At 41.8% G+C, this 15,794-nt stretch overlaps 1 protein-coding gene across 1 annotated transcript in view; it reads left to right on the top strand.

The window, feature by feature from the left end:
• The window catches only part of PIGN (phosphatidylinositol glycan anchor biosynthesis class N), an 83,409-nt gene extending 69,002 nt beyond the window's left edge, over positions 1 to 14,407 (top strand). The window contains exons 29-30 of the mRNA XM_081096652.1: positions 1,829 to 1,881; positions 12,423 to 14,407. Of these exons, the coding sequence (XP_080952778.1) occupies positions 1,829 to 1,881; positions 12,423 to 12,546 (177 nt within the window). The 3' untranslated portion in view covers positions 12,547 to 14,407. The remainder of the gene's footprint in view (positions 1 to 1,828; positions 1,882 to 12,422) is intronic.
• The last annotated feature ends 1,387 nt before the right edge of the window (positions 14,408 to 15,794 follow it).

The raw sequence follows: 15,794 nt of genomic DNA, 5'->3' as shown, positions 1-15,794 counted from the left end.
ATCAAAATGGTAGCGCTAATAAATGAATTCAGAGTGAGGAGCATGTAGGTGGGCCTTTTGTACGTAATGTGTTAACAAAAAGAACCTATTTTACCTGCAAGTTTAGGGGTTCCCAACCCAGGGTGTACCCTCAGGTTGGATGATTCACTAGATGGGCTCACAGACTCACAGAAGACAGCTATATTCACAGCTATGATTTATTGCCAGAAAGATGCAGATTACAGTCTGCCCAGAGAAGAGAGACAGAGGGCAGAGGCCAGGAGGGTCCAGGCGTCCAGGCACAGAGCTCTGTCGTGCTCTCCCTGGAGAATCAGTACAACACCCCTTTTTCAGCATCAGTGTGTGGCGGTACACAGAGCACTGCCAGCCATTGTCACCAGAGCCTTGTGTTCATGCTGTTCCCATGGCTGACCTTTCATCTCCATGACCTTTCAGTGACCAAGGGCCCAGGCATGACAGTCCAAGGGCCCAGAAATCACCTCTCAGGAACTGGGCAAGAGACAGGCCTCTATTTGGATATGGTTAAGTCTTTACTGTGCTAATCCTATGTAGAAGTGATTAGAGAAAGCAATTGCAGTAACTTCTCACATTAGATTCCTAGTCATTTGATTTAGATGAGAGCATTTGTATGTTGTATTGAACTGGATTTTCAGTACAGGCATACCTCACAGATATTTTAGGCTCAGTTCCAGACCACCTCAATAAAGCAGCATCACGATAAAGTAAGCCATAATCTTTTTGCTGGGGGAGACTCTCTTGTCTTTAATTTATTTTTAAAAGGCACACACACACACACACACACACACTATCTGTGAAGCACAATAAAGCGAAGTAAAATAAAATGAGGTATGCCTCTATCTGTCTGAAATTGACCACACATAACGTTAGAGTAAATCAGCTTTCAGTTTTATTCACAAAGTGGCAATAGGCAAGACATATTAACAGAAGGGAATTTAAATTCTCTGATTTCAAATTTTATATAAAGAGTCAAATTGTTTAATTTAACTTAGAAAGTGATTTGTGTCTAGCTTCTGCTTACTCCATAGGCATCATCTCTCACCTATCTCTCCTGTTTTCTCTACCCCAGCCACACCTTGGACCTGCCAAGCTCTACCTGGACTGTTGACAGTTATATAGTTTACTCCCTCTGTCAGAAACATATTTCTCACATCTCCCCAATCTCATCTTTCATCTGACGCTTACTTTCACTTAGATTTTTAGACTTTTTAATGAACTGCTTTCCCTTATATTCCAGGGAAATAAGGTGTGTTCCCCTTCTTCTGTGCCCCTTAATGGCCTGAGTTTTCTAGTGATCACACTCATCTCTCTCTCTCTCACACACACACACACACACACACACACACACACACACACATTCGGTAACTTGACTGCATCATTCACCGGATTATACACCCTCTGAAAGAGCATTTACTTCCAGGACCTAACACAGTGACTAGCACATAGTAGGTGGTCAGTGAATATTGGTTGATGGATGGATGATATGATGATACGGCTTCTTTTCACTGAGGTCCTTGGTATTATTTAATGCCTTCTATAAAAGTTGATTTTCTTTATTTCTAGTTATTAACAAAATTCACTTTTGCATTCATTTGATTGAATGGTAATGCTATTTCTGGCTCTTAGACGATTGCACGTTTTAGTCAAAGCAAAAATTTAAATAATAGACAAATTCGTATTGATTCCAGTCATATAGTGGTTCTTAGGCGTCAGAAATCTGAAACAAATAATCCTAAAACAACATTGTTTTTCCAACTAAATCTAAACAGCCTTTGTTTTTCATGGAACCATCTTTTGTTTTATTTCACAGCATTTTTTCTTCTTGGTCAAGGATTATGGCAGCTGGCTTGATATTGGAACAAGGTATAGTATATATTCACACAGAAATTCTTAACAGTCCAGTGGAAAAAGTAAATTGATATCTTAGTATATATGGAAGATGCCAAATTGATTTTTGAGGTAAGCTTAGCAAGTAACAGTTATTTTAAGCCTCAGGAAGTGAGACCTATCTCTCAAATTCTTGGCACTAACATATTCGCAAATGTTTTCCTAGGATGACATGTGATCAGCTGTTAAGTGTGGAGAGAAGGACAGGACAGCAGGAAGGTGCAGGGACACAGCCTGAATCTGGGAGTTCAGAGATCACTCCAAAATCTGTGTTCTCATCATCATTCCATCTCTCTTTAGAAAAATGAAACTGTTCAGTTTACAGTGTGAAATTTATTTGGCAGTTTTAATTGGAGGATGGGTTATTTTGCTACAAATTGGTATAATAATTAGTATTAAAAAGTCATTTATTGCCCACAGTGTATTTTGAGTTGTAGGTATATTATTTCATTAATTCTCATGACAGTAATGCAAAGAAAATATAATTATTTCCATTTTACGGAGGATGAAACTGGCTCTAAAAGATTAGGATTACACAATAATGTGACATAACTGTTTTATTCTTTTGCATTGTATATGCATTTAATATATAGATAATCTATAATAATAAAAGCATAATATGCTAATTAGACAGATGTCCTTCCAGACGACCTTCTGGACGAAGTCAGGGCTGCGAGGGAAGCCTGGGTCCCAGGTGCCAGAGGGAAGCTGGTGCCGGCAGCTGGGGGAAGGAAGGGCCTACTGTTGCACGAATTTCATGCCTCAGGCCTCTAGTTTCTTCAGAAAAAACATCACATAGTGGATACTCACAATGTGTAAAGTATTCTCAGGCATTGGCAAGGCCCCAAAAGTGAATGAAATTGCCAGCCTCGAGGCTTAGTGATGCCCTGTGGCTGGAGAGAGAGACTCACTCATCAGGATGTGGGGAATTTAAGCGCTGAGTGGAGGGACCTAATGTATAACTTGTGAGGGTGAGTGTCATTCCAGCCGGGAAGCATCTGACTGACACCTACCTGGCCCTGCATTTAGGGAGATTGTGGTCTAGCACAGACTCCGGAGCATGATAATTACAATGCAAGCAGCACTGGATAAAGGCTATGTGAATACTGAAGGGAGGCCAAGGCCACTTCAGGCTTCAGTGACTGAAAAAGCTGTGCAACGTCTGCATTTAAGCTGGGCCTTCAGTGGAGGATATAATTTCAATTAGTGGACTCAGAGGTTTGCAAAGAGTATTTTAGACAGACAGAATGGATATGGGCAAAGCTATTGAGGTGAAAAAGCCCAATGCATGTGTTTGTGAAGTGGGATAAATTACTTGGATTTCAGAAACCATACGTTTCCTAGAAATTTCTAGAAAGCATCCTTTGAGACTTGGACTCCCTTGCATACAAAGCAACAGTGTACATTCTACTGGCCTATAAATGAGGAGCCATATTTTTTGGTTATACTTGAACTTTGGTATTTTGGATGTTACTTTCACGAGTGAATTATTGCCTGGGAGTTAGGAATCTTGACCGCCTTTGTTAAACAAGTTTACTCCAGGGTGAGGTGGGGGAGGGAGGGGAGGGACTGTGTCTGGAAGTGGAGGCACTGGCTGAGTTAGCTCTGCCAGGGTCATTACAGCGTTGTCCTATGGGTGCCTGGTGTCACAGCCTTAACAGCCAGTCTTCAGTTCTTTTTCCATTCCCTGGAAGTCACTCTGTACTGCCAGACATAGACATGGCTTTTTCCTGCTTCCTGCAGTTTCACCTCCTATGCTGGGAGGCCCTTCACTAACTTTCACTCTCATTTTCCTAGATAGATTTTTTTTTTTCTTTTTAAAAAATTATGGTGATGTTTGGGTCAAATAAACTCACAAAAATTCTTTTTAAAAAACACCAAAAAAGTATTCTATATAATAAAAGTATAATATGCAAATCAGCAGAATAACTGGTTGGTGGGGGGGTGGGGCCAGTGAGCAGGCAGCGCCAAGACCAGGCAAGGTGCATGCCAGCGGGCAGAGGGAGGGGATGGCAATGGGGGGGGGGGGGTGACCAGCGGTGGCAGAAGAGTGATGGGGGGGCGGGGCTAGCCGCTCACCAGCGCTGTCCCCTGATCAGCCCGCCCGGTCAGCTCCTGCAGAGGGAGGCCAGAATGCAGCTTAGGCCTACTCGGGGACTGGGTCTAAGCCATCAGTTGAACATCCCCTGAGGGCTTCCGGACTGCGAGAGGCACAGGCAAGGCTAAGGAACCCCTCCCCCGAGTGCACGAGTTTTTGTGCACCAGGCCTCTAGTGATTATATATATATCATAAGATTTACCGTCTTAACCATTTTTAAGTGTGTATTTCAGTATTAAGTATACTCACATTGTGCATCCAACCTCTAGAACTTTTTTATCTTGCAAAACTAAAATTCCTTATTTGCCCCTACCCCAGCCCCAGGCAACTGCCATTCTCTTTTCTGTCTCTATGAATTATGCTATTCTAGGTACCTTATCTAAGTGGAATTACACAATATCTGTCCTTGTGTCACTGGCTACTTTCACTTAGCATAATGTTCTCAAGGTTCAGCCATGTTGTAGCATGTGTCAGGATTTCTTTCTTTTTGAATCCTGAATAACATTCCATTGTATGTATATACTAGGGATCCAGTGCACGAATTTGTGCACCTTGAAAGGAACTGTGGGCTGTAAGGCTGTGATGGGCACAGGGGCGGGTCTGGGCCCATTCTCTGTGCCCCCGATCGGCCCCTCCCGCTGCAGCCCCCAGTCCCCTATCTGCTGACAGCCCCGCTCCTGCTGTTGCGCTCCCACGTGCTGACAGTGCCAGCCCCGCTCACACCCGCTGATGGCGCTGAGCAATTAGGGCCAGTGCTAGCAGCGGGTGTAAGCAGGGCTGGCACCATCAGTGGGTGCGAGCGGGAGCGGCTGCCCCGAATGCCCCTCAGGAGCAGGGGGAGGTGGAGAAGCCCTCAGGAGCAATTGGGGCCTGCAGCTGCCACTTGCACCAGCTGAGGTGCTGAGTGATCAGGACTGGTGCTGGGCGCCGGCAGAGAGTGGGATTGGTAGCTCCGGTACCAGCTCCGAGTGCGAGTAGGGTTGGCACTGGCAGTGGGTGCAAGCGGCAGCACCGGCAGCAGGTGCGAGAGGTGGCTGCCAGCCCCAATCACTCCTCAAGAGCTGGGGGAGGTGGAGAAGCCCTGATGGGCAATCGTGGCCAGCAGCCGGTGCTTGCACCCACTGATGGCACCAAGTGATTGGAGCTGGCGCCAGGCACCGGCAGTGGGTGCAAGCGGCGACTCCGGCGCCAGTAGCGGGTGTGAGCAGAGCAGGGGTCGGCGCTGGCAGCAGGTGTGAGTGCTGGGCGGGACTGCAATGCGTAGGAGCAAAGAATTTTCAGTAACCACCAGAGGCATACTCTGATGACAGCGACCGGTGCCCCGCCTTGGTCTGGCACCCCCACTCACCTGCTCCACCATCCTGCTGCAGCCAACGCCCGCCATGTTCTGCGCACGCCCCCTGGTGGTCAGTGCACGTCATAGCAACCGGTTCTGTTCCAATGTTTGGTCTATTTGCATATTAGGGTTTAATATATATAGATCATTTTGTTTTCCTTTCATTTATCAGCGGATACTTAGGTTGCTTCCACCCTTTGGTTATTGTGAATAATGCTGCAGTGAACATGGGTGTGCATTACCTATTTGAGCCCCTACTTTCAGTTCTATCAGATATATGTACCCAGAAGTAGGATTGCTGGATCATATTGTAGTTGTAGTCTTAATTTCTTGAGAAACCGCCATAATATTTTCCATAGGAGTCATACCATTTTACATTCCTACCAACAGTACACAGAGTTCCAATTTCTCTACATCCTCGCCAAACCTTTTCTGCTTCCATTTTTGTTTTATTTTGATAGAGTCATCCTGATGGGTGAGAGGTGTAGCTCATTGTAGTTTTGATTTGCATTTCCCTAGTAATTAAACTTGTTGAACATTTTTCATATACTTGTTGGCCATTTGTATGTCTTCTTTGGGGAAATATCTATTCAACTTCTTTGCCCATTTTTAAGTGGGTTTTGGCTTTTTATTGTTTAGCTGTAGGAGTTCTTTATATACTAGTTTTCTGTATATTAACTCCTTATCAGATATATGATTTACAAATATTTTCTCCTATTCTGTAGGTTGCCTTTTTCCTCTGTTAATTGTATCCTTTGATGCACAGGAGTTTTTAATTTTGAGGTAGTTCAGTTTAGCTATTTTTTTAAAAAAATATATTTTATTGATTTTTTACAGAGAGGAAGGGAGAGGGATAGAGAGTTAGAAACATCGATGAGAGAGAAACATCGATCAGCTGCCTCCTGCACACCCTCTACTGGGGATGTGCCCGCAACCAAGGTACATGCCCTTGACCGGAATCGAACCTGGGACCCTTGAGTCCGCAGGCCGACGCTCTATCCACTGAGCCAAACCGGTTCGGCTATTTTTATATTTGTTACCTGTGTTTGCTTGATCATCTTTAACCAAGGCTTTGATCCATTGCAAAACTTGCACATAACATCTACTATGATGTTCTTCTTGGTACTTGTATGGTACCTCTGGCCCTATTCCTTGCACTCCTTTATATAACTATTGTGGGAATAAAGTGTTCATCAGAGAGGAAATAATAGCAAAAAGCAAGGCTGCGCAGGCATAAAACAAACCGTGAGCATCATTCAAACTGAGGGAAACAGCATGAGCATTAGCACCCGAAGGCCGAGAAAGCTGTGACGGCCCTCTCAGCAGTACGAGCCCCAAGAAAACGATGTGAACTCGTTTGTCAGTACTTTACTGAGTTATGACACATATTAAAATACTATGTAATTAATGCTAGACCGGGTAAGAACCGCTGTGGAAACATTTGTGGGTTTTTACTATGGGGGCTGACCTACACCTACTGTGACCCTGTGTCTGGGTTCACCTGGAACAGCCCTGGTTTATGCTTATTGTCCTAGTGTATTCATGACACAACATTAAAAATCCAAAGTGGATGGGAAGGTGATAAAGGCATAGCCGGTTAATGAGTTATGTGAAGCCTCAGTTTATTTCACTCTCAGTGCTTCATCTTCACAGGTCTAAAGCCCATAATCATATGGGGTGCTTGCCCTGGGAGACTTCTCGAAGGCAGATTTAATAGAGGATTCCAGAGCTCAGTTCTGCTCACCAGGCTGAGGCATTGACTAGCCAGCACAAATTCCCCATGCACTTTCCTGGCCATTCCCGCTGAAATTTCTCCAAGCCCTGCTTTTGTCTTCCCTATTTCTTATTGTTCTGTCCCAAAGATGCCCACTTAATGAAGGGAGGTGAATACAGAAGGCAGGGTAGAGAGTGAAAGGGGTAAGGATGGGGAAACAAAATGAAGTCTGTGTTAGTGAAATGGACTTTCCAAAGGGATTGTCCCAGTTGATGCTGCAAGGTGAGGTTTTTGCTGCTGCTGCTGCTCTTGTCCATAAGTTAGAATTCTAGAACTTTCCCTGTGTTTCCCATACAACAGACATAGCATATACTGCTGCAAGGAGTCATGCGATACAGGTCTACGATTAAGAGTGTTTCATGCATCTTCGTAAGCATCTGAGTGCTAGGGAAAGGCTTTGCTAATGGGGGGAAATATGCTTTAAGACTCAAAATTGCAGCATTATATAATAGGGTTCACATTCAAAATTTCATTATTCTGCCTGGCCAGTGTGGTTCAGTGGTTGAGCATCGACCTATGAACCAGAAGGTCATGGTTTGATTCTCAGTCAGGCCTCATGCCCGGGTTGTGGGCTTGATCCCAGTCTGGGGCGTGCAGGAGGCAACCGTTCAACATTCTCTCTCATCATTGATGTTTCTATCTCTCCCTCTCCCTGCCTCTCTGAAATCAATAAAAAACATTTTTTTAAAAACTTCATTATTCTATTTTTCCTGCTCTTTATTTGTGAGAGTGTTGCTTTTAAGTTCTGGTTTTCTAATTATTCCTATGTGAATGTCTGTTTGAAAAGCTGAGATGCTTCTTGTCACATTACAGATATTATTAAGCTTATTGGGGTTCCCTTAGTGGGAAACCAGGTAATCTGAACTGCACTCCTACATTGGCCTCCCTTTGCGACAGATTTTATTTCCCAGTTCCTTTGTATCAGTGATACTGTTTATAACGTCAGCCATTTCATGCCTATTATTCACAGCAGTGGAATATTGTCCTACTATCCTTACTAATGTATTGCTTTATAAATACAGAAATGGCGAGAGTGTGTCCCAGCATTTTGGAGAGGAATGGGAGCTAGCTACCCCCATTAACGTAGTTTCACTTCTATCGGGAATGTTTACAGTGTCAGTGTGGTGACCACAGCCAGTTTTCAAGTCGGTTTGAAAGATTCCTCAGCTATTAGTTTTGGGTTAATAAATAGTTTCTTTAAAAATAAAGGCCAGAGTACGAGGGCATGAGACAGTGTATCTGTTTATGGGGGTAGTCCAACAGGTTTCAAATGCATCTTCAGAGCAGATTTTACCAGAATGAAATTGAGGCTCTTGAAAGGGTGACTGCAGTCAATATGATCAACGGAAACAGGCTGTGAGTTCAGTGTCTGGGGAGAAACTATGGTACCAGGGCTGCTGTTGATGGCTGTGTGAAAAATGTCCTGCCCGGCCATAAAACTGTGCTGGGCTATGACAGCTATAATTTTCTTCTTCTGATCTTTCACACTGCCTCTTCATTCATAGCAGGTCATAAACTTTACAGAGTATAACCTTTTATATGGCGCACTGAGAGAGGAAAAAATGCCTTTGAGGTAATTTTCATAAAACATTTAAGTTTATGTTCTAAATGTATTTGATAGGAAGTGAATTGTAGTTTCATTTGATAGTGGTGTTGATTTGGATTTTGTTTTCTACACTCACTATTGTTATACCTTATTAAAATACAAATGACAGCTAAAATATCTTTTCTCTTTAGACATAATGAAAATTTCTGACTGTACTCAATAATATGTTAAAATCATCCTAAATGTAATTACTAAGTACCATAAAATATCTCTCTACTCTTATAAATGAATACCAAGCTTTATTAAAATCAGTAATTCTCAATCTTTTACTTACCCAGTACATCTGGCAGATATGACCTGCCTAGTACACTGACTGGGGAGAATACAGCCAACCTTTTATCACTTCTATACAAGTTGAAGAGGCCTGCCTGGTGATTCCACATGCCCTTCCGACTCACTCTGTGTACCATCACACATGTACACCTTGAAAATTACTGATTTAAATGATGTCAAAATAGTCACGGGGGGAGAGTGGGAACAGCGAACTCATTTCAAGTTGAATTAGTTACTCCTTTAACTCTCTGTGCTGAGATGACACAGACTTGATAGATGGGAAATATCAGGAGCTGAATGCCTTATGGCTCGATTGCATGAAGATAATGAGTTTTACAACTGTTCCCTGCCAATAACATTAGCTTAAATGAGCCAGGAGTCAGTCATTTCAGGCCATTGTAAGGAGATGAGTGATCTGATGAGAAAGGAGAACTTGGTTTATGGTCAAGGAATGGGTTTGCATTCTGCTAATGTAAGAAACAGTCAAACCTGTGAAAAAAATTTTGTGAGTTTATTTGAGCTAAACTGTTGACAAATGCCAGGAAGCAGAATCTCAACGGATTGAGATAATGCTCTGGAAATGGCAGTTTTACACCTTGTTTTATACATTACAATCAAAAGAGGAGCTGTAAGTGGGCTACATGAAATCCCTTGGAGATAGGTTGGGGAGAAAGCAAAGTAGGGGAAAGCACTGGGTTGGATAAAAAGTAAAATGATAGACACATACTTCTCTTACTTAGGTTGGTGCAGGATAGTTAAAGTCAACAATTAGGTCAATAACAATGAGGGGATTTGTGGGCTCCGCAGAGGGTTGCCTGTGCTTTGAGGGGTCCAAAATAAAGAAAATTACTTTGACATCCCAACAATATGTTATCATAGATGCAAAAAGAGAATAGACAGGCTCAGTTAAGACCTTTGTCAGGGAAGATACCAGTCTAGGACATGACTACCCACCATAAACAGCTTTTTAGTTTAAAAAAAATTAATTTCAGGCCATCCTTTGTGGTTACTTTAGGTCTCTGAGTTTGCAAGGCTGCCATGCAGGCCTTCCCTAAGCTAGTCAAGTTAGCATGTAGCCCCTTTTTGTTCACATGTTTATGATTTCTATTTTAGGGGAGTCTGATTTCAGTCCAGATTTAACCTGCTTGGATAATGTAAAACAAAAGAAGTTTCTCTGATTACAAATTACTTGCTTTTTTAAAAATATATTTTTTATTGGTTTCAGAGAGGGAGAGAGAGATAGAAACATCAATGATGATAGAAAATCAGTGATTGGCTGCCTCCTGCACATCCCCTACTGAGAATCAAGCCTGCAACCTGGGCATGTGCCCTTGACTGGAATCGAACCTGGGACCTTTCATTCCACAGGCCAATGCTCTATCCATTGAGCCAAATGGGCTAAGGCACAAATTACTTGCTTTAATAGCTTATTTAATAAATAGTAATCAAAGGCCCACAATACCTTGTATTGGACCTCAGAGATGCAGTGTGGGAAGAAAGAAAGACCATCACCCAGTCTCTATGGCAGTCTAGGGCAGAGGTCACAAATCCAGTATCTTATCACGTGTTTATTTTACAGTAAAAACAAAAGTTTCAGAAATCCTACTTAATGTTAATATTTGTCTAGCAATTAAGGATCTTGCCAAAACCGGTTTGGCTCAGTGGATGGGGCATTGGCCTGCGGACTGAAGGGTCCTAGGTTCGATTCCGGTCAAGGGTATGTACCCAGTGGGGGATGTGCAGGAGGCAGCTGATCAATGTTTCTCTCTCATCGATGTTTCTAACTCTCTATCTCTCTCCCTTCCTCTCTGTAGAAAATCAATAAAATATATTAAAAAGGATCTGATTTTATTGTTTTTTTTTTTAGGTCAGGAGCCTACCCTAGACCAGACCCCAATTTCTAACAGAACTAGTTCTAATTTCTGTTTTTTAATTAATCAACTCTTCCTTTCTACTGCAAGTTTATTTTATAAGATGAACCTAGAGAAATAATCCAAATGAGAATGTCCTAACCAGTGTCTTTGCAAAGGCAATCTCACCAAACTATAAAGCTTTCCAATCGTAGGTTCTTGCTTACAAGCTGTAACATCACCAAAAAATAAAAATAAAATCTGCTCAGAGTAGGGAACCCTTCTGTCCTGGCCTTGGGGGGCCTTGCCTGTGGGCAACCACCTGACAGCATGCGAAGCTTTGCCTGGTTTGGCCGAGGTCAGTGATTGACATTTGGGGCGCTATCCACCTAGTGAAGTGGAGTTATCAAAAGGTGGAAGGGAGACCTGTCAGGCTCCTTTCCCTTTTCCCCTTAATCTCCTTGTCCCTGAAAGTAATCGTCCTGTTTTACTCAACTGGGCCAAGACAGGTTCTCTGAGGCTAAACCTGGGAGCCAATCCTGGGAGGCGCTCCTATCACCAGCACCCGGAGGACCTGTTTGCTGGGGGTAGAGGCTAGGATAGGGGAGAAAGCATGGCCTCCCTCCATCAAGCCAGCCTCTTATAGGCCTGCCCAAACATCTCCCTCCTGTTGAAGATGTGAAATGTGAATCTGTTATGAAGGTAGATAGTTAAATGCAAGTCTGGTAGGCTCTGTAAATAAATAACGTGCCAATCTGCACGCGTATCAGTGCGGGGATGGGAGGGGGAGGGCTCTGCTGTATTGTATGTTTGTCAGATCTATATCCTAAATTTCTTGCCATACTTCTAAATTTATCATCAACCCATGTTCTGTGTAGGCAGTACAATTTCTGTGTTTAAAAGACAACTGAGAATTGACTGTTGCTGGTAGACAAGAAATGGGACTGAGTAATTTTAAGAGTATTCATTATTCTTTTTCTGAAAGTCAGGGAGACACTAGCTTTGACGCTGAGATTAATAAAGAGATGTGGGTTTTTTGTTTTCTCCTTTGTTTAGATTCCTTGACTAAAACTTTCTCTTCACTGAATTGGAGTTTGGGTAACATTTTTCTTTCCTTGTGGCTGGTAGTTTTGTCAGAGTACCTGTAACTTATGTCAGAGTGTAGACTGGCGTGCTCTGGAGTGTCAGGATACTTAACCAGGGACATGTTGGGGAGTTTGTGGATATTGTTCAGAGGATCCAAGAATTAGAGAACATTATCTTTATTTTTCTAAAAGCTAGATTTTGAAATTCAGTTTCTGAATTCAGTCTGAAATTCAGTCTGTGACAAAGACACACACAGTCAATGCTAATACCAGTCAGACATTTTTATAACATGCTCCAGTTGTTGGAGACATCTCAAAATATTACTTATGTTCATCACCATTTCTATTACAGATTTGTTTTTTAACATTTTAATATCTGTTTCAAAGTCATTGACATCCTTTGTAATTCTGTGTACACAATCATTACTTAGAAGAATCTTATGCTCTTCCTCATGTGTGTTCTCTCTGCCTGTGACACCTTTGTCTCTTCTGCAGCATCAGCCACTACGTGATTGTCATGTGCATGACCATCGTTCTGGTGTTTCTCAACGGCCTGGCCCAGCTGCTCACCACAAAGAAACTCAGACTGTGTGGCCAACCTAAAAGCCACCTCATATGATGTCACCGAAGCATCCTTCCGCATCTGGGTCCTGTTTCTCATTCTCCTTTGAAATTAAAAGCTTATCGAGGATTCAGAAGGAAGATGGGTTTTGATGTGTGGTACATTCTGCTCCTGTAAAGAAAATTACATGTGGAATTCTGAACTTACAGGTTGTCTGGAATAAAGGAGCTTCCATTTTCTTTAGTTTCTGCATGTGTTAAATTTAAGTAGTGATTATGTCTGTGGAAAGCCCGGTAAAGCATTCTCCAGGTTCATGGTTTCCCTTGAGCTGGCAGCTCTTCTTTCTGACAGTTCAGAGCACCTGTAACCATCTGGTCCCCAACCTTACGGCTCCCCGTATCAGCAGAGGAGAAGCGCTCCTGGGGGGGGGGGGGGGGCGCCGAACCAGTGCAAGGGCTGAACCTGATCAAAATCTCCAGGTGGCACCATCAATATTTATCAAGTCTCAGAACTGGTTTTGCAGATAATTCAAACTACTAAACGGTAACACCAGGAAAACTATCAGGATGTGTTATTTAAATTTACTAAAGCTTCCCTTGAAAACAGTGTTTGCAGGTGTTTATAATTTTTCTTCAGAATGCAACAATATTATCTTAAGCATCTTAGTGCTGTTTCTAGGCTTTTCAAAGTCAGCCATCTAGATGCAGGTTTGACCTTCACTTTTTTCTTTTTTATTTCTGGATTCTCATGGAATTCCTGGAGATAGAAAAGTAGAAAATGCTTGGTGTTCATGTGTTATCCGTCGGGGGGGAGGGGGTGCATAGAAGGATTTGTTTTTAATTATAGATTCAGTATTTGTTAACCCCATATCTTTTACCATGTATTGTTTCGACAAAATTCTTTAAATCCACGGTTAAACTTTCTGACAATATCATACGAATCAGAGTTAAAATTGCTTCTCTTTCTGTTTGTGACATTCTAACCCAAAGGCCTAAAGTCATCTAATTAAATTTAAATTTCTATTTGTAAACTAATTCTTATGGACAGAATATTTTGAGAGTAATTTTTATTTGGCTTTTTCATCAAGGGACCTTTGCATGTCACTGTAGAGTTGGCCTTTTGTTCATGGTCTATCAGTAGATTTTGGCTAGTACTAAGTTTCACTGGTCTGAGTCCCATTTTTAAAAAATAATTGCTTTTGAATTAAGTTGTAGCATTGCTAACTCACATTAATGACGAGGCCCTCTGCAAATAAAGTTTTCAGATTGGCAGGTTTGTGAACGAACACAATTTAGAAGATTCAAAAATCAGTTTGGCAATATGGACTTTCTTAATTTCTGTTTATGATGAAGGATAATTATAATTTATTTATGATAGTACTTCATGGTATACCAGCAAACGCATTCCAGTATAAAAGAAAAGAAAGGTGTATTTTTGTCATTGTAAGACCTCATGCCTCGGTTTGCACTGTAAAATCTAGGGGGACCACTGAGGCTTGTCAGTGGCAGACAGTGACATTGGCAGAGAACCACCAACTTCCTCTTTGTCTCAAAGGATTTTTAATCAGTTTTTCCACAGCTCAGAGAAAATGGACTTTATAAACACTTAACTCTTTTTATATCATTTTTGCCTTTTCCTTTTTCCAGATTTTTAGAGGAATTAATGAATAATTTATTACAACATTGTAAAAAGTGCTCGGTGCTTTATCTTTATTTTGCTCTTCACAATATATCTTTGTCTTCATATTGTGTTGAGTCAGAGTGAGTTTACAAAGCAGGAGTCCACGCCTGCAGCCACAGGCTTGCCTTGCTGCACTGTCTGGACCCCTCAGAATCCCCGGCATCTGCCAGATGGGCCTTTTCTGTTGCTCAGCTTATCAAATATTTTAAAGTGTTTTGAAATGCTTATTTTTGTATTGAATAAAAGAAAAAATAAAGAAGAGATAAGTAAAATATATTTCTGTTTAAGGCATTTACATTTTCATTTTGACTATGATTACCAGATTTCCAAATCAAGACTTACACATTCGCCGAATAACACTCTTTAAGTTTGGAATTGCTGTAAGAATTAAGTGGGTGTATCCAGTTAGGAAAATATTGAATCACAAAAAAGCCGTGCTGTGTCCCATGCACCAAGACACAATCTTGGAGGACACCCGAAGGACTTAGGAAGGTAACTGCAGCCTGTCCATAACTTACCAAGTAGATGACATAATAGAAAGGGTTCTCTGATAGAATACATTTGAGAAACACTGGGTCAAAGTTAAACAGGTGTCTTTATGGGAGTACTTAGGGATTTAACTTTGTATATGCATTGAGATAGCAGTATGCCAAAAATGCCCACTTGCTTGATCACAGACCCTACCTCAAAGTCTCCCTTCCAACTGGTAAACATTTCTGAAATGTCCCCATATACTGACTTTGCACTTAAATCCCCAGTTTGTCATACTGTTTTGAAAAAGGCTGTTGTGTGCTTAATTGAATCTTGTTTTCCTGAGAGCTAGAAAACTGTTTTTATTTTTACCCTTAATGTGGGAAAACTTTAAAATGTACTAGCAAGTTTCCCTGCCTCTCTCTAAATTATGGCTGTTCTCATCTGGTCATTCCTGTGAGAACCTTCAGTACATCCTCAGCAGCCCTGTTAGAATTTGTGCCAGGCATTGTTCTGCTTTATAAATATTAACCTAGCCCTAACCGGTTTGGCTCAGTGGATAGAGTGTCGGACTGTGGACTGAGGGGTCCCGGGTTCGATTCTAGTCAGGGGCATGTACCTTGGTTGCGGGCACATCCTCGGTGGGGAGTGTGCAGGAGGCAGCTGAATCGATGTTTCTCTGTCATCGATGTTTCTAACTCTCTATCCCTCTCTCTCCCTTCCTCTCTGTAAAATATCAATAAAATATATTTAAAATAATAATAAATAAATAAAATTAACCTATTTAATCCTTGTAACCTGTGAAGGAGATTATACCATTTTACAGATGGGAAAACTGAAACACAGGATGATTATAAATAACTTGCCCAAGATTCCCACCACTAGTAGGAGGCTTTCAAAAAACAAGAACAACACATTAATAGTTTACTCCTAACATCCTATTCTGGAATCAGCACAAGAGCATTTGTGGGTTTTTGCTTCTGAAAATGTAGTCACTGTGCCTAAGCAGCTGATGTGAAAACTAGACTTCTCAGTTGTGTGCGGGTAACCAAGTATAAATGGTATAACTAGGAAATATACTTTTGAAGTTGCCTATGTGTATACAAATGGGATGGGGCACTCTGGCACCAAATCTTTAACATTCATTTTGAGGC

The sequence above is a fragment of the Myotis nattereri genome (genome assembly GCF_964212035.1).
Source record: "Myotis nattereri genome assembly, chromosome: 8".
Classification (NCBI taxonomy): Eukaryota; Metazoa; Chordata; class Mammalia; order Chiroptera; family Vespertilionidae; genus Myotis; species Myotis nattereri.
This window is presented reverse-complemented; position numbering and strand designations above follow the sequence as displayed.